At 32.8% G+C, this 20,820-nt stretch overlaps 1 protein-coding gene across 4 annotated transcripts in view; it reads left to right on the forward strand.

The window, feature by feature from the left end:
* Positions 1-20,820, forward strand: part of LOC106671029 (muscle M-line assembly protein unc-89-like) — a 322,849-nt gene that overhangs the window by 70,589 nt on the left and 231,440 nt on the right. The window contains exon 5 of one of the 4 annotated variants that reach the window (XM_024229293.1): positions 10,968-11,068. The exons of the other annotated variants lie outside the window; for them this stretch is intronic. Coding sequence (XP_024085061.1) covers positions 10,968-11,017 — 50 coding nt within the window. The 3' untranslated portion in view covers positions 11,018-11,068. Of the gene's footprint in view, positions 1-10,967; positions 11,069-20,820 lie in introns of those variants that run through there. 4 annotated transcript variants of the gene reach the window in all.

The following is a 20,820-nucleotide window of genomic DNA, read 5'->3' on the forward strand; positions in this document are numbered from 1 at the left end:
TAATTTCATTTTGACGGGCTTGTGGAGTACTCGATATTCCTCGACATCCACGTCCATTTACACAAAACATTCACGCTAATAAATACATTCATAATGGAGAAGTTGCAGCATTTCCGCAGTATTACTACAACCTTGATATCAGCGACCTGTCCCTCACCTCACACAACAAATATATAATTACCTAATAGATTGATTAGTAAATTTTATACTATAATGGTTATATTGTCTGTAGTGAAACATACTATTTTTTATTTGCTTTTTGGATAGCCTGAGCAATTATTTGATAACCAGCTGACATTATTTATAGGTTGAATGAAAAACCAGAGGTTAATCATAGAATTTGAGACACACTTTTACCCATTACTATTTAATTTAGAGACCTTAAATATCGTGCAGTAAAAATGCTAAATAAGCTCAAGTACGTATTAAATTTACCTCATCGGGAATGTTAACTGACAATCTGGTTTAAGTAAGATAGTTATGGAAAACCTGAATTCCTCAAAATCGGACTGAAATTTTTCAAAACACTGAGTGTTACACTATTAAATTCATTAACTTCTGAGTGTCCTTTTTAGATGGCCAGGCTGAATTTCTATTGAACAGAAAACGTAATAAAAAAAGAGGATTTATAATATTTTTTAGTCTAGTTGAAAATTTTTACCTGAATTTAAAAAAGCTTATACATGGCCAGTACAACATTAAAATTTCAAATAGGACCATATTTCAAATCTAGTCCAGCACAGATCTACAGAAAACTTTGAAACACCTAAACATTTATATAATTAGATGATATATCAATTCCACTGCAAAAATCTTGACATAGAAACTATGTGCCTTGTAAAATTTACAAACAAATTGCTTTCCTAACTATTACAGTGCCGTACAGCCTTAATTATGTGAGGAATCACACGATTAGAATAAAATGAGTCGACCACGGATGAATGTCAACACGTGGGATAAAAAGCACCACTTCCACTGAGACGCCAGTTTTGAGCTTTTCCTCAGTTTTGTTTGAGCTCGAGGCGTTTCCTCTCGCGCACGGGCACACCACTCGCACAATCTTAAGTGGCGGAAAAAATATAGAACCCCATTCACTTGTAAGGAAATAGCATTTCAGTGTTTTCCTCCCTTGATGTCGGGTATGAATTTTATGGCTAGTCCTCCGCCGTATAAAAGATGACAAATAGGCAGTTGCGGAATGCCATTTCATTATCGTAAAACCAAGATCCCGCTGACAATAGATTTTATCCCTTAGGTAATATTTTTTGCTCCTTTTTTATCAGTAGATAAACATTTTGCTTCATTTTGGTAAGGATATACAGTTTATGACTATAACAACGGAAATTTTAGCTTCCGTTATTTTTCCATTAAATTTACCTTCACTATTTAGCACGGGATTAACAGTAACAAAAAGATTGTACATTAGACACAGACACAACCAACCACAACAACTAATATTTAGTATTAAGCACCACATTATAAGTGGATTTTTGCATACTTTATTTTACAATTCAACTATAATCAATCCTTATGATAATAATACAATTAACAATTATAAATGTTATGTATTATGTCTCTCACAACGACCTCAAAATCCTCAAAATTTGTACAAAAATTAATGCCTAAAAAAATAAATATAATGTATTAGTTTAAGTATTGTGGAAATAGGAAATACCATCTTTTTCTTGACAGCTTAGCTTATTTTTCGAATACAGACGACTCTTTTAATTACGAAACTTGATAATTCGAATTTTTTGTTAATACGATCTCCTTAGCAGGTCATTTCGGTAAATCGAAAACATTCTTTGTGTTTTGATATACTATCGCCAAATAATTTTCGTAATAGTGGGAGAAAGAGTGTACTACAAATCGAAATTGAGCCACTTCCTTTCTTTATAATTGGAACTTTTTCTTTGTAAAATTCCTCTAAATTTCCATTTATTGTTTACTTCTTTACAGCTTTATGTTTCTTCGAATTTTCTCTAGTTTGTTCGCGAAAGGTGTGTTGTCAATGTGTTCTCAGCACTAGTCAGTTTGGAAAATCACTTATACAAAGGCTGCCAGACTACATTGAACAAAAACTGGTTCACAAATCTTGTTAATAATGCATTACAATGTTCTAATATTTATATTTTCATTATTTTTACCGTGTTTTATACATGTACAATACAAGTAATGACATGTAAAAATGCATATCAACTTTTAATAATTTGATTTTCTTACCTCTTGATAAGTCGAATTATTTTTGTGGTGCCTTGGGTTTCGAATTACCAAGAGTCGATTGCATATAAATAATTCGTAATCTGAAAATAATATTCTCTACACAGAAATTATTGGGTAAGAGCATATCCTTCCAACAGTAAAGGAGTCGGGCCTTTCAGGACCTTTCACACCACGACTAATCTTCATCAAATCAAAGCACTCTCCATTATTATCTAGTGCTCTTCGTTATGCTTACGGGTTTACTAGGTCCAAAAGCTTGGTTCAGGTCTCCCTTCGGGCTACTCTTTTCCTCTCCTAGGCATAGGAGTCTTGGCCTTCACACTACCAGAGGACGTGTTCCGTTATTTATTCTTCTCACTGGAATTATCTGCACAGGCTTGTTTCTGCCCGAGTCCTATATGCCTCTGGAGTTTTTAGTTTCGTCACCAACCCTGCTACTATTCTAGTCTTAGGAAACGATGTTCTTGATCCATTGTTTGGTGGGTGTACGTTTTTGGCAATTTGGCATGCCTCAAGGGTTGAGGGTCGATAGGTCATCGAACTTTCCTTGGCCAATTAATCGGCCTTCTTGTTCCTCCTTTGCCCTGTATGTCCTGGTACCAAAACAGAGGTCTGGTAGAATTTTATCTCGTCCCAAACAAAAGATAGGGCCTTGATGCAATCCCAAACGGACTTCATGACTTCCGCCTGGGTGTTTGACTAGCTGATTGGTAGAATTTTAGGATCATGACTTCAACAGGCCTGAAGATCCCTCTTCAGTTTTTAATTACTCCATTATTTTTTCATGATTGTAAGGTTAGGACGAAGCTTTTTCTGCTCTTGTACTGTTTAAATTAAAAGTCTCTATAGTCCAAAGTCTGATTCTAAATTGCATTAGAGATATTTCACTTTTTAGGTTACTTCAGTCTATTACAATAATATCCCATACGGTCTCCCGAATCTCATAAAACGTTAATTTGACTGTAAATATGATTACACCAATGAAATGAGAATTGAAATCCCTATGAAGTTCTTTTTTAGTGTAATCGAAAGCAAACAAAATACAAAATCAGTCTGAAGATAAATTTTTATGACTTTCCAAACTTCTTGCCTAAAGTTTAAGTAAGATTTTTTTGTTTTGTAAATACTGAGAGTAATATAAAATAAACATCACATAAAGGATTCAGGAATCCTGTACTGTTATGACAGAAGAGAAAGCAGGTTGAACTCTTGGGAATAATAAAATCTGTCAGGAATCAGTTGCATTCTTCAAGGAAGTGAAGATTTTGAACACTTAATTTAATTTTTAGAAGCTTTTGGGTTTTCGTATGTTTAATATTGTACAGAGGATTTTTTGTTCACATTGTATTACTTCCATTATTATTTAATAGAAGTTTCAAAATCTTACTGATTAATTGTTTCTCCATTTCTATTCAAAAAATCAAATTTTGAGCAATTAAACTGTAATTTTACAATTGAAGTAGAACTTAATAGAAGGGACTTTTCTGCAAGTGCCATATCTGTCAGTATATACAGAACCAAGAAAATCTAACTTAAACCTTACACAAGAACATTGGAAACTCGTAAAAGTTAATTTTCTAAGAGAGCTTGTATTTTGTTTGCTTAACGTTATAATAAAAAAAGTTATAATAGGGTTTTTAATGCTTTTTCGAATGGTGTAATATAATTTACAGTGGGATTAACATGCTGTAAGATACGGGAGACTTTACGGAATAACGTTGTGATATACTGAAGTAACCTGAAAAGTGAAATAACTCTAACACAATTGAAAATCAGACTTCAAACAATATAGACTTTTTAGTTCAATTTGACATGTAGGATAACCTTCTGAAGTAGTGATATCTGTTCACGAGACACCCTGTATATTGCCAAACAAAGTAAAAAATAATTTAAGCTCATAATTAAGTTACCTTTCAATGGACCCCATTCTAATTTCATTTTAACATCTACAACAGTAGGCTTTATAATTTCCTTAATTAATAATTGCGTAAACCCAGCTTAACAGACCAGATTAGTTTTTCGGTAAATAAAATAAATTAAACCTTCTCTCTCTCGAAGGCCGACATTTTCCGAAAATAGCCGTTCATCTTAATTACCATTTTGATACTACAGGGTCATTGGAGGAGGGAGGATAATTGATGACTGCGATGAAAATGGTAACAACGAACCTGGCTGGTTTTTTATTGTTTTTAATTGATTGTGAAAGTCTATGCTACAAAAACATTTTCATGCTCAAATAGCTAATTGTTTATTAATTGACACACACTCAATATATATATATATATTTTTTTTTTTTTTTTGCAAAAAAGTCTTCCTTGCAGTGCGTTTAGCGAAAAGTTAAATCCTGCATCGGATCCGACTCAAAGTAACATTTATCCCCTTTATCTTTCTCGTTAATCCTGCTTTTACAAGCTCCACGAAGTCCTCAATGAACCGCGACATGCGGGATTCACGATCATCTCCCCGCAATCCTTTCTTCCCTTCACGTGTTCAACGTCGAATTTAAACACAATATAAATTCAAGTACGAGAATAAAGTTGGAAAGAAAGTCCTAAAAACAGTCGCATAGCTTTTAAACAGCTCTTTTTGTCTGAATAGTCAAGGTAACAAAGCGTTCTAAAGAGACGATTTAGACAGTGAATAATATATTGTGCAACGTTTCTGCAAAGTTTGGCTGTTGAATGAGTTAATGCAGTTAATTTTAGCTTTACTTTTCAATTATTGTGACTGCCGGATTGTTGGTGTAACACCATTTGTGAAAGGGTCAAAAGGATGACACGGCATTAGTGAAAAGGTGGAGCTACAAAACATTCGAAATATGTAATCGGAATGGTAAGGACGAAAGGCATTCATGCTCTCCCAGGACCTCCCGTGTACCTGGCGTAAATTATACATGATTACCCCACACGTCTCAATAGAAATACATCGGAACATCTTTAACCGGGAGTACTATGTTTTATGCATTTTATACTCTAGGCAATTATCATTAAAGTTCCCCGGGAACCGAAGGGATTATTTTAGGGATTGAGTACATTCTCATGTTTAAAGAAGCGTCACATGGCCTTATTTACAACTTGATTATATCAAATTAGAAGTTATTTCGATGGGCTTTTTTATCGTACTGTTTAGATTATCATTTAATATTGGATACCCCGTCCTCACGTCGCCAGCTGTATCCTAGTTATTTTTTAATTGCAAAGTTGTGCCCTAAATAAATAAGCTGGGGTTCCATCTGATTATACACAATAAAACAAACAGATCACAGTGAAACACAATTTCTAACAACAGAGTCAATACTAAAGCCGACCTAAGTATCTGCTTGATATCGTTTAAGTACTTAATAATTAAATCAATCATAATTTTCCATTGAAGTGTCGTTCTAATCACTTCCAAGAATTTCGGAGGCGGTGACACGTTGATTATAATTAATTACAGATGACAGTTACTAAAGAAGATATTGTACATTTGTGCGTATTTTAAACTAAAACCCTTAATCTAGAGAGTAAAATTAAATATTTATATAACCAGTATTATAATTATTTTTATAACTTTTGGATCAACAGGGAAGTATAGAGAGCGAGAAATGTAGTCTATGATAAAGTGATTACAACCATAATCGTTTAAAATTTATTTAATACATTAAATCTATTAATTCAAATTTTAAAAAATCATGCGAAATTGCTCTAAAACGTTTTTATTTTATTTTATGTATGTTAAACTAACTCATGTATACATATAACTTCATATGCACATCATCTTCTCAGTTAGAAGAAAAACTCTTTGGGCGTGAAAACCCATGACTAGCCATTTCACGGTGAGCTCATTTATAATAATGGCTTATTGCAAAATTTATATTATCATATTTTTAAATTGTTTAAATTTAATGGTGAACGATCAGATCAGACACTATTTGCATATTCATTCTAAAGTTGTAATTGATGATAATACTAATGATGATGGTATTAATGAATGATATTAGTGTTTATTTAAAGATTGTGGTCGGGCGTGATGTCGGTTAAAAAACATTTTCCTTATGGTGTCAACGCCCCGATCTTTATTGTGATCATCTTCAGGGCCTGGGATTTATAAACATTGTTTAAATCATACAAATACGTATAAGATATTAATACGAGTTTATACAAAATATAGAAATTTTAGGTTTAATCAAAGTTAATCTATATTTGCTTGGTTGCTCGTTGAAGTCACGTTAGCTCAAGTGGTTAGAGCAGCGGCGTATTGAGGTGAAGGTCGTGGGTTCGAATCCGGCTCGAGAAACTAAATTTTCATCTCAACCAAATACCTAAATAAAAAGAATAATTACTTGGAACTAGGTTTTTAGATTAAAAGAAATATATTAAATGATACTTATTGAATAAAATTTTTCCAAACGACCGTTGTATCTGATCTTAAATATTTCAAAATCGTTGTTCTAGGTCTAGTCGTAAATACATACAGAAATAGTAGCATACCTACAATCCAAATTGTTTATTTACACGTTAAAATTTTTGCCTGATAAATAATACAACACTATTTAGACCTAACATTGTCCATCATAAACATCCTAATAGAAATAGACGTATATAGAAAACCCACAACTACAGACACTATGATACCAGCGGATTCTTCCCACCCATGGTTTCATTTGGCTCATAGACCGTATGTTAAAACTTCCATTAACACCTGCTAACTATAAAAAAAGAATTAGAAACTATTAAAACCCTAGTAAAAAACAATGAGTGTATAGAAATATTTATTGATAGGTTGCTAGTTAAAAGAATAAAAAAATTAACTTTAAAAGAATCAACAATAGGACTCAGACACCCCACCACAAATGAATCATTAGGTTTCCGTTGTTTGCCATACATTGGTGAATTATCGGAAAAAGTTAGTAAAATTTTTAAACAAGAAGGTTTCAGAATAGCTTTTAGAAGTACGGGTTGACTTAAAAACATCCTCTCAAAACCTAAAGACTAGGTAGACAACTTGGCACAAATCGGGGTTTACCAACTCAATTGTAATGACTGTGATATTAAATATACAGGACAATGCGGTAGAGAAATAAAAACGAGATTAAAAGAAAACTTGCCTAAATTGAACAAGTTTTCGGAATTTAAGGACCATCTAAAAGAAACAAAACATAATTTCAATCCAAATTTAAATATAACAGTTTCATAGTTCCAACAAAGGGAGAGAACTAGATTGGTGTGAAAAATGAAATTAAAAAATGTAAAATTGAACATGGAGATAAATACATTAAGAATATAATAGATTTTGATCTACCTCCCATTTTAATATGTACATAAATAATATTAAATAAACGTCCAAATAATTAAATTAATTATTTTAATTGTTATTATTTTTATAATAATTTAATAATATTAAGTTATTATTCTAATTTTTTATCGTTTATCTTTAACCACTAATTTATAATTCAATTCTTTCATATTTTACCATTATTCGTATTTACCATTATAATATTTACTTGTGTTACAATTCCCGCTTTTCGCACGTTCAAATTGAGCGCCATTAAAAAACCAGCTTCTCATTGGCACGTCGCGTTGGCAGGGGTATCGGGGGGTTCACTGTTGCAATTCATGTCGAGAGACGTGGTTGTAGAAATCCTTCAACCTCTAAGGGCTCGAAATCCGGATGGTTGGAAAACAACTTACTGTGAGTAGGAACTATCTTTTTAAAAAAAGGATTGAACACCGCACTCACTCCATCATTCATTATTTCTAGAGGAATCTCCGTTTGGAAACGCCGAACGGTGAGTTAACCTCATTTCCGTCGATTCTTTAACCCCCGTTTTTCACCGCTTCCAATTCTCCCCTTTCTTTTTGATTTAATATTTACACATTCATCTACACCAACGGTTATAATAGCGTGGACATTGGATAAAACCCACAGGAGTTATGAATTTATACGTGGATTCGAATTCGAACGTTATTCGAATCCAAACCGCCGCAACACCTGTGAAATGGGAAGGAAAAGTAGAATTTCAGTGATGAGGTATACAATTGGTTATCAACAGCAGAAGAATTCCGCGTCCCAAAGTTCTAAGTAAAAATAGCCGCTTCCCTGTTACTTTTCTGATAAAATGAAAACAATAGTTGCAGAGCATAAAATTTGCGAAAACATGACGGTTGTTGTTGTTCAGGGTGTAAGCTGGGCAAGACACTACCACATGCTCACAACTGAAGATGGTGAGAAACCATAACGCAATCCACATCCCAAAAGGTCAAAGTAAGAATAATCGCTAACCTGTTAACAAGTTTTTATTTTATTTTTTAAGTTTATACGAGGGTTCGCAACAGAGGTTATATCAACCCTCGGGGTGCCGATGTTTTCGAAAAAAAGCCCGTTTATGTCGGGTTCGAATGCAGGGCCGTTGGATTCGAACCTGGGACCTTTACCTTTCAGTGATGAGCGCCGTGTCAACGACTAAACTGTTGCGGCCACCGACACCCCCCAGAACAAATGTTGAAAATATGACGGTTCAAAACTTATGCATTCTTTTTTCAGTAAAATTTTATAAATCTGTTAATCGACGATGGATAGATTAATTTGGGTGGTTGTTTTCCTCCGATTATGTTCATCGGCTAGACCTTGTTCTTCGTAAACCAAAAATTGCTTATTATCTTTTTTCCATCAGCTAATAAAGCGTACGCTTTCGAAAAGGTCCTTTAATGTATATTTCGCAGTTTCTACTATAAAATCCCTAAGCCCTTTGAATAATGAACCTTCTAAAGGAAAGAAGGTAGTTGGGATTTCTGAGAAGGGATGTGGCTGGCGTTAGAAGCTCAGATGAGCCTATGTAGCTCATACGGACCCACGAGCTGTAAGTACATTTTTATCTGGCTAACCGACCTCTCCACTTTTAGAAAAAAAAACTTTTACTTTACTTCAAGAAGATTACTTTCTCATTTTAACACCTGTTTGTCTTCTTTCCTTTAGAGCCTTCGTAAAGGATTTCTTTCTGTATTTCAATCCTCCTTTTAAAAAATTAAATAAAGAATTGAAAGCGAATTAAACACAAACATGGCAGAAATTTTTAACTATTTAACTTGAAACTGTACAAAAATATAGTAAACACAATTATTGATCTTTTTAGGAAGAAAACGTGATTTTATTTCGACTGGCTTGCTTAAAAGCTGGAAGGTTGAATATTCTCGGTATTCAAATTTCTCACACTTTATCAGTTTATACTCTGTTTATACACATGTATTCTAATATAATAAACATTGTTTTATTATGTACACTACTCTCTAGGAAAATCGTTGCAGTGTTTTAATTACAATTAAGGTTAGAAGCGCGTTAATTTGGCGGAGACGGCAATTTGTAACGATTACACAAGATTAGATGAATCTGTCTTAATATAAACTTCTCACAAATGAATAAAGATATTTGCAATTTATTCTTATTCTATTAATTTTAATTAAATTAACCGATGTATTGTTGTTAGTTCGATAAAACAAAATACAAAATAAAAAACTGTTAATCCTCCTTTTAAATAAAGGATTGACTTAAGAATAGTAAACATGAAGATTACTCATTTTGTAAACAAAAACTTTTTCTCGTCTTTTTTCATTTTAATCCAGCTGTATTCTCTTTAACCATGAAAAGACATCGCCTTGAACCAGAAGTTCGCAATATTATTGTGCCCGCCAGGTCCTAAGTGAAGTAACAGATGTTTTCGCAAGGCCTTTATTGACAAAACCGATGCGTAATCGTTTGTGCAAAATTATACTCACATCGTATTGAGTATGCCTCTTTGAGACGACCTGCAGCAACAGCCCGCCACCAGCGACTCAGGAGAATATGGTGCAGCGAGCGCCTAGAAGAGAACACTTGAAATGCTGTTATGTTTACTGATGAGACGCGTTTCCGATAGTACAGTGATAGCAGGCACCGAAGTGTCTACCGAGAACAGGGGATGCATATAATGCAGTTCGTGCGCCATCAGTGCATTTTGAACGAGGCGGTGTAACGGACTGCGCTGGGATTGATACTGGAGGACGAACTGGACTGCATATTGTTGAAGTCAACCTCACCACAGTTCGTTATGTCCAAGAAATGATCGAGGAATAGAACTCTCAAAACAGGGATTTTCGATTTCTGGATTACAAAGTCAGACTTCATAGGGGCCTGGGAATTTCCCATCTACTCTTTCCCCTATTGTCTCCAGACCTCAATCCCATTGAGCACATGTGGGATGCGTTGCAGGGAAGGCCTTTCCATCACCACCCTCAGCCAGTTGACCTGCGACATTTATATTTGTTTTGTTCTGTATTTAATATGTTTGGATTGTTGAAATAGAAATTGTGTTGGTGTTCAAAGTGTGGGTAGCCAGTGCTGTAGGATTTTGTTTGGGTTTTTGCAGTCGTAGATCCGTTGTTTTTCCAACTTATCCAGATGTAATTCCGATGTAAGTTGCCGGACAATTTATACAATTGATTTCGTAAATTACAAAAGACTTTATTGGTGTGGGATCTTTAATTTTGGAAAAAAAAGGTGTGAATAGTTTAATTGTTTTAGAAGGCTATTTTAGAGTTATCAGAAGAGAGAATGTGTTTAATTTGCGTGATAGGCAGTAAACCAATGGAATGGATATGTATGTTGGATTGTCATAGAATTGTTTTACAAATTCCAATCCTTTTTTTTCACGGCATTTTTATATTATTATACAAATATAATATTCAAAAGTATCTAAACTTCATATTTAATATGTATTTTGTATGTTACAGGTATGTACTCTTTGGACTATTATACATACTTTGTAAGGTATGTAAAATAATTGTCAGTTCAATAAGCGTAAATTCCCTAAGTTGCAACACGAATAACCAGAGCACACTATTGTTATACCTTTTTAATCGTTTTTAGATCACATGTTTTAAGAAATGTAAGAATAAATTTAAAATAAATCAGGTTGTAAATAGTTTTTACTTAAAAATGTCCCGTAACCCAGAGGGTAAAAACATGAAATTACAAGGCAAGATGAGATACGTAATTTAAGTCTTGCCCACGATATGGCATTGTGCGGATAGGTTCTTGAAAAATAAAATAAAAATGCTAGGGAAAGTAAATACTACAAATTGGTAGTATCCCTTCATTTCTTAATTTATTTGTTATCTGTTCATTTTGGAGCAGTTTAAAACGGGGCTTAGGTTTCAGTCAGTTATCCCTATGTTATATCGTTAAATTCTGACCTCTGATTTACTAGCATACAATAATGTTAGCATTTTTAATGTATTTTGTCTTTATCGGATGACTGGGGCTTTCCCAAACTCTGGTCTGTAGACCCTCTGGGGAACATCGGACATCGGGCAAAAAATTTCTCCCGGCTTTTCGGCCATGAAATTACCTATTTTGTGTTTGCAATAAATATTCCTGTTTTGGTCTACTGCTTAGGAAATATTTTTCAGCTCTTGTGGGGGTCTTGAGGGCAATGTTTAGGTTCCGGCAACCATAACTACTAACGGGTCCTCGGCGAACCTCTAAAAAAATTAATAATTACAAAAATAAATGTAGAAATAAATAAAATTAAAAACCTAATGACAATGAGTGCTGAAAACGAAAAACTTTAGTTTTTTTTATTCATTCTACGATTATTTTTACACATGTGAGCTAAGTGAGACGGACGGGAATAGACTGGACGGTCGATATGCTTCCTAGGAATTTCATTGTTGATATCATTCATTACCGGGCACTGCTGCTTCAGGAACACCCTGGGTTTTTTCTATTATTGCGTACAAACAGCCGTTGTTTCTCGAAAATGTGTCATTCTCATGGATCATTTATCTACTCCAATATGGATCGGTGGCTGAAGTTAGAATCACTGAGGGAGCATACAGTTTCTCAGTCACCTACACGGCCAGGAAACAGCCGAATTGGAATTGAAAGTACAACCTACCGAGGAGGACATTACTGACGATCGGCCAAATGAAGAACAGCTCAAATTCTACAAGTGCAGGTCAAAATTCAGTGGAAGTGGAATATCTAAAAAGCTTACCACGACAACTTTTTAGATTCGGGATTTATAAAGCGAGGGTAAAGCTCAGTGTGTAATTTGCGCGAAACAACTTCCAAACAGTTAATGATTCCAGTTAAAATGCGTCGTCATTTTGACGTTACACACTTAGACCCCGAGTAACTGACTGATTTTTTCAGAGCACCGAACTGGCTTCTTCTAAAATCTCAAAACTTGCAAAAACTGTTAATTCACTATAAGAGACTTACTCGATATGTTTTCGATTGGCTCTAACAGCTCTGAAATCCTCATAAAACCTTTTAACGATATTGTGTATTGCATGCTTTACGGAAAAGCATTAAAACTTAAATATTCGATGCCATTATCAAACAATACTGTTTAAACTCTTGTTTTATCAAATGATGTGAAAGAATATACTTGATCCAGTTCCTTTATAATATTTTGAAGCCCCCTATATTCAGTCAAAATTTTATAGGATGTTGTCAGTAGCTATTTCTAGGAATGTGCAGTGGGTGTTTGATTTTATTTAACATTGTTTACTCGAAACATTTTGTACCCATCCAAGTCAATTGGTTGTTTTTGGAGTGTGTTTCGAGCTTTTCCTAAGTTCTCTTCTTATTTATTTCTAATGGATGTATGTTTTATTAGAGTTTCTAAGGCAGCTAATGGGGTTGGAATCACTGCCCCGGTTATGCATCTAATTTTTAAATTTGTGCTGTCTAATTTTTAGGTAGCTTGTTTCTATATATTAGGACGAGTATATCATCATTCATTAATATTGAAGAATATCTGATTATATAAATACTCAATTAATTATACACAATTTTTTTCGAAATGAAAAATTTGCTTCACAGGCGGGATTCGAACCCGCTAATCTAGTATAATCGTTAATAAAAAGTGTTTCTATATGAAGCCGCGATTTGCTTATAATTAGAACAAAATCGGGTAGTCGAAATGAGAAGTTCGTGGCATGGGCGATCGAAGCCACGGTAGCTCAAGTGGTAAAGCAGCGGCGTATTTAGCCGAAAGTCGTGGATTCGGATCCGGCCTGTGACACAAATTTTTCATTTCGAAAAAATTGTGTATAATTAATTGAGTATTTATATATTTAATTGAAGCTGATAAAATTTACTATAAATATCTGATTAGTTTTAAATAGGGTTTATTGACGAACCCAAGGTAGGTATTATGTTGCTGCGGTGTTCAATATTCATGGTGTATGTTGAAGTGAGTTTATATATCTGGTATTTTTTTGTGCTGAGTTTATGCCCGCATTTAAACTCAGATCATGTTTTACATCATTATCGATGGGAAGCACGTTAATGTTAGCATGAAGAAAATTCACTAAAACTCTTATTGATCTTGATTTTCTCTGATGATCCTGGTACGTGAGTTTTCTCTGCTTCTCGGTATCAGCGATGGTCCATCAATCAAGGTACAAGTTCATCAGTTTTTTAGGCTACATAAAGAAGGATTTTGAATTAAGGTCATAAAGTTGCCTTCATGCCTCATTAAAAGCAAATACGTGCGTTCGACATCCACTTTTTCATCGATCGTTTATCCATTCTGGGTGGTTTCATAAAACAAAATATTTCTATTGGATTTGTTCTCGGTTGTTCGTAATGGTGAGGTCATATAAGTTTATACTGCTGTGTTCATTTATGTCATGAATGGTGGTGTTTTGTATGTTTGTGTTTTTTCAAAATTGCAGAGAAGTGATTTTCTTTAAAAAAAAGTTCTAAGAGATTTCTTTTAAGGATCATCTTAGTATGGCTCATTAATCGGTATCATCAATAAAATTAGATATCAACTTTTCATCATTTTCTTGTTTGTTCGGTTGTATAATTTGTTTAAATTGTGTAAGACGATCACCTTTTCTCTTATAAATAAATGAATCAGAACTATCTGATTGTATGTGTTATCATAATCTTAGGGATAGTATACATATCAAATTTGTATTGTTGAGTTGGGGTTTATTGTCACTGTTTGGAAAGAGATCACGATGATTTTTTTTTGGGTCTGTACATTCATTCTTTAACATTTAATTTTACTGCTTTAAACACACATACTTATTTCTCAAGGGAATTGATGTCAGGCTTCTATTCTTCAGGAATAACATTTTGAACGTTCGATGTAATTTATATAAGCTTATTTTTTCTTACGCTCAATATTGTACCAAAGAGGCTTTCTAGTATACTTTGTATTAGTTTCATCATATTAATCGAAGTTTGAACATCTTATTCATTAATTTATTTTAAAACTGTTTGAATCCAAAAATCAAATGTTTAGATATTAAAAATTAATTTTACTCCGGTAATTACTGACCTTTGAACAATTAAGTACATATTTTTAACGTTCATTAGTAAGGGAAACTTTTCTGTAGGCGGCGTATCTGTCAGTATTTACAGAACCAAGAAAATCTTACTTAAACATAGGATAGGAACTTTGGAAACTGGTAAAAGTTTGTTCTGATTTGTTTTCATTTGATTGCTTAAGGTTATAATAAAAACAAAACTAATTCTTCTAGGATTTTTAATGCTATTTCCATTGAATTAAATTTACAATAGGCTCAATATTTTATGAGATACGAAGTTTATGAGTACAAGTTGTAATAGACTGAAATAACCTGAATACAATTAAGAATCAGATAGTGTACAATAGGGTCTTTTTAGTCCTATTTGACATGTAGAATATCATCCTGAACTATTGATGTCTATTCACGGGAAACCCTGCATGTATATAACACGTTTCGAGCAAATAACTCATTGACCTGACTCCAAATTACATAGACCAAAATTAGATTTGTTTTTACTATAAATTCTTAACATTATGTCGTTTTGTAAAGGTATTTTGTTGTTAAATTTTTAAAATTGGATTCACAAGACGGTTTTGGTACTGATTAGAACAGCTTTGTTTATTATACTGTTATATTCAAATTCCGTCGTGAATGCTGTTGCTGTGTATTTCTGTTTTCTTTCAGTCACAGAGAAGTAATTTTGTTTTAAAAAAATCCCTCGAACCCTTCTCTCCGCTGGTGATCGTTTCCAGTGATCGTGAAACTAATCGTAATTATGTAGAAATACCTAGGGCTCATAGGAGTACTGCCATTGGTTCCATTGCACTCTTGCTTATTTGTTTTATTTTGTACGTTCATTGTTACTTCCTACTCAAGGCTGTTGTAATATATGTAAATGAAAAGAGAAAATAAAAAGTTTACCATCCCTCAACAAAACGTTCTTTGAATTTTGAAAGATCATCCTAGTATGTCTGTGCTTATTTTTGTCGGCATCGTCAATAATAGTCCAACTTTAGTTTAAGGTATCTCAAGACATTTCATAATTTCTTCGATTGAAACTTATTCTGTAAACTGTATAAAGACAATATACTTTCTCCATTAAATTATTAATGGTAGCTATTATTGACAGCCTTCGAGTGCCATCATCCATTTTCCCCTGTCTCTTAGATCGAACAACGAGTAGGTCTCGACAACCGATTCAGATGGATTTATACATAAAAATAGTCACGTGATCTGGACACGTTGTCCACCTTTCCGAGGGATTTGAACGGAATAGAAATTTCCTGATGTTGGACACGGCGGTTGTATTATCGGCGAGCATGCGCGGATGAGACGGCCGCCCCGTCCCAGTCTTGCTCCCGCCTAGGTTGCATATTGCGTTTCTAGCCCAGTTCCTTCGGGCACGGTGTTCCTATGATAGCAGGACCTCTATTTCCCGATCCGTGGTACTTTCGGCTTAATTAAGTCCCCCCCGGTGCTTTTCTCAATTGCGTTGTGCCCGGCTTGTGATACTTATTTCGTGGGAATGTCAGCCTTCTCACATTTGCCCCACTAGATTGCGAGCCACGTGAAAGGATTTTTACCGCATGGTCAAGGTCGCTCTGGATTATTTTTTCGAATAATGTCATGAACTACCAGACAAATGGTAATATACCGAATACAATTTAATTATACTAATTATAGTGATATAAATTACACAATCGTTATGCTTAATGTATATCTGTCCTGCGCAAAGATTAATATTCGAAAATGTGAGATGCGGTCTGGTGTGATGTAGTTTTCAGAAAAACATTTCGTTATCGTGCCAACGTTTCGATCTTTATTGAGATCATCTTCAGGGCATGGGATTTACAAACATTGTTTAAATTTTACATATACATGTAGGATGTGGAAAAAGTGAATTTATACAATGCAAAAAATATTTTTTTTTATATTCAATCAAAGTATTTCTACTTACTCAAAGTGTTTATTTTCTGTGTAATTGTGCCATTCTTGCGTGTCGTGTTGAGAGTGTCACAATACGCAGAAAACAAACACTTTGAGTAAGTAGAAGTACTTTGATTGAATATATAAAAAAAAAATATATTTTGCATTACATAAATTCACTTTTTCCACATCCTACATGTATTTGTTAAATTTAAACAATGTTTGTAAATCCCAGGCCCTGAAGATGATCTCAATAAAGATCGAAACGTTGGCACGACAAAGAAATGGTTTTTCTGAAATCTACATCACACCAGACCGCATCTCACGATTTTCGAATAATCATCGACTAACGGTCACTAATCACCACGCAAAAATTAATTACTTAACATACACACGTATGTATGACAACAATAATAACATACCATAGAAACGCACCTATATTACTTACATAATATTTAAAAGATTGTTAAACAATATATAAAATGGATAAGAATCTATATCAATTTAAAACATGTATAAAAAAAATTATGATTTCTTAAGAGTTTTCCGTCAAAAAAGTCAAAAATTAAAGCCAAATATTGCAATTTTTTGTTAAATATTTACTCAAACAATTAATAATTAAGCTTGTTAAAAAAAATAGCAATACTTAATAGGGGGCATCGGTGGCCGCAACGGTAGGCGTTGACCCGGCGTTCATCACTGTAACATAAAGTCTCTGGTTCGAATCCAGCGGCCCTGCATTCGGATCCGACATACTCGATGTTGAAATACCCTCGTAAAAAATAAAGAAAAACAATACTTAAAAATGACTAGGATCTATGTCAGTTTGACACTTCACAACATACGTTTTAATACTATGTAAATAAATATAATAAAATATTAAATAATATAATATATAATAAAAAGCACGATATAATAAAATAAGTTAATTTTTTTGTAATTCCCGTTAAGAAATAAAATAAACAAGCAAGAAGTGAAATTGTGTTCATTTATAGGCATTTTGACATTTGACAGTAATGAAAATGGCTTTGCAAACGAGGATAATAACAATATGTTTAAAGGGAAATTATGAAGCTTTATTGAGAATATTTCGAACAACGAATTTAAAGTAAAATTTTACGCATTTATAGATACTAGAATGTAAAAAGTCTGAAGAACCAAAACCTTTATGGTATTTCATTAGGGAATTAGGATTCATTATGGGTTACCCGTGCTAACGTAAACAGTTTAAAGTGATATTCTGTGAATCTATTGGCAATTCAATGTTTACTAATAATGGAACAGGTTTTTGAATGAAATTCTTGGGTTGAAACCAGGTCTTTCATAATGTTTGATATGTAAATGATCAATGTTGCTTGTTTTGTACAAACGTCTAAAATTATGTCAGATGATTGTAATTGCAATAGCAGTTTGATATTTGATTATAATGGAACACGTTTTATACCAAAATAATAAGAAGAAACACTAGCATTCATATTTTTTCCTCTTTTTTCTTCTTAGCAAAATGCTATGATTTCTTAGGTTTTATTAAAATTAAATCTTGTTCGATCAAATTAAATTATTTGATGTTAACGAATGATATCACAAGTATTGTCAATATAAATATTAACAAAAAAAAGTAAAATTTGTAAATTTATTGATGATTTACCATTTAGAAGGGAAGTGAGGTTTTTTTAAATGAAATTCCTAAAAACAAAAAAACCAAGACGTGATTTTTGAAGAGAATTATAGCAATTTCTCGATAGTTTTGACTATAAACACTTACAATTGTAGGACACAAGAGGCCCTTCGTACTTTTGTGTACAAACCCATAAAATTGTATGTCAAATAATTGTAAGTGTAATAGCTAGATTTACCGATCCAAAAATTTTCTCATTCTCACTATTTAATTATGTCTGGAAGTCCATCCATGGATAAAAAAGAACCTTTAAGGGATAAATAAGCCTTAGAGAAAATGTTAGAAAAACTAAACCTAAGGTTTTGCATAAAAGATGATGTCACAAATGCACATTTACAGTGTAAAGTGAAATTTTTAAATGTATTGATGCTTTAATGTTTGGCACTAATAGAGCAGGTTTTTAAATAAACCAGGACATGCACATTTTACAAGGACATGAAATCTTGATAATTTTGCGTGCAAGCATTAAAATTTAAGGTCAAATTGGGTAAATGCGTTGATACTTCAATTTTTGGCATTGAAACAGACTTTAGATTGAAAATATAGGACATCAGTGGACCTTGATCCTATTTTACGTGAAATATAAATATTTCTTGTAATATTTCTTGTACAACCTATTTTGTACAATTTGATGTCAAATGCTGTAAAAAGAAAATGGTAATTAAACATTTCGCTATAATTAAACACTTTACAACTAAATAATAGGAAGAACCACAACATTTAGCATCTTTTTTGAGGAAAAACTTAAAATTTCTTGAGGGCTTTTGTAAAAAGATTACTATTTAAATAAGAAGTTTTTTTTAAATTGGAATTTAAATTCCTATTTATTGGAAGTTATGAATTGGGTTTGTGTGAAGCAATTGATAATATTATATATGAAAAATGTAAAATGACTAGAAAGGTTTTGAGAGTAACGTTAACAAATTAAACTGAAATTTTATTAAATTCATTAATGCATGTGACAATAATAAACACTTTATTTACGGAATATATTAAACTATTTGTTACAAACTATCGCATATTGAAGCATAACCAGTTTGATGAAATAGGAATTAATGTACACGTTTGTAAATTGAATAGTATGAAGCAACAGTAAAAATAATTTTCAATCAAGGAAGTAACCTCGACGTGTGAAATATTTTATAAGTGAACAATTGTATTAATTTTAGGACTTTTCTCCTAACCGAGATCGTAGAGCAAACAAGAGGTTAAGGGATGAGCAATACGTCATTAATTTAAAATAGCGCACCCATTCACACCCACCACGCTTAAAATCCGATCAAAATAATACTTAAAAAATATATATATAAAACCGTATATTTATATCAATTTAACCGATAATAATAGTGTACTACTATCTATTATAAGTCAAAATACTTAGATTGTTAAATGAATGACGGTCGTGAAATCCAATAAAAGTAATATACAAATATACTACTACAAATACATATATACTTATATTATACAATTATACTATTATACGGCATGGTAATAAACCGTCTGCCGGGGGTTGAGCAGATTAGAGAAGAAAAAGGAGAAAAGATACGTAGAAAATGAGTTACAAAACGATCAATATACTTAAAAGAAGGGAACAAATCTAAGTCAAAATTGAAACTGGGATCGAAGAGGCCAGGCAAGCCGGGCATAACCAATGAGGAGGCGACTTTTTTTTGTTTGTAGAATTGAGGATCTCTAAGAGATGAGAAGCAGAAAGCCCCTGCGTTACTAAAGAAGAAAGAGTAATAGAGAATAAATTCTTTCATTTTTTAAAATATATAAACCCGCATATTTATATCAATTTAACTGGTAATAAGTAGTATAGCCAATATAAGTCAAAATACTTTGATTGTTAAATATTTATCCAATCTGCGAAAGTTGTAAGTTTTTATGATTCTTAATAATTACAGATGGTTTGCAATTCATAAAAGCTCCCAGAAATGGTCTATTTTGTTTTCATTTTGGACTCATAAACTCTTAATAATGAGAATAGAGACCAGACCAGTATAACAACCCGACACTTACATGTCTGTTTTGTGATATGGGTTTGTGTGTGTGTGTGTCTGTGTCTATTAGTGAATGGTTTGGGGGGGGTGAAAGTACACCCTAAATCCAGCTAGTTTATTTCTCTACATGCTTTATTAATAACTCTACCTGCATATCTCAACCGATTATATATATTTAGAATTACGTACACTAGTAAATTAAGCATTTGGAAAATGAACAACAAAAGAAACTGAGCCTAATTATAAAATTACCAAAAAATTATTAAGATGTAAAGGAAATAGTATGCAATATATGTTAAAATTAATTAAAATTAATAGATTAAAATCAATACTTTTAAGCAAATAAACAATACATTCTCTTATATTAGTCAGTGGCAAAATACTAAATAAGAAATTATATATATANTATCTTTTTTTTTGACAGGGGCATTCGACAGCAAGAAGTTATATTATATATTCTTTTATCTCTTATTTAATATAATCATGTTACTACGTTTCTTCCTAGATTTAATATGTTTAATGTTGTACTATGAACAGATGATATTTTCTTGTTCTTTCAAAAAAATGTTACATTTTACAACAATATTTTTATACTCGTTGTTATCACGATAACCCATGATTAAACACGCCGAATATTACGAAAGTTTCTCCATCATCCTAGTAGGATCAAGTAGGCATTTTGCATCCAGAATTGAACCAAACGACG

The sequence above is a fragment of the Cimex lectularius genome, unplaced genomic scaffold (assembly GCF_000648675.2).
Source record: "Cimex lectularius strain Harlan isolate CLEC.00 unplaced genomic scaffold, Clec_2.1 scaffold358, whole genome shotgun sequence".
NCBI lineage: Eukaryota > Metazoa > Arthropoda > Insecta > Hemiptera > Cimicidae > Cimex > Cimex lectularius.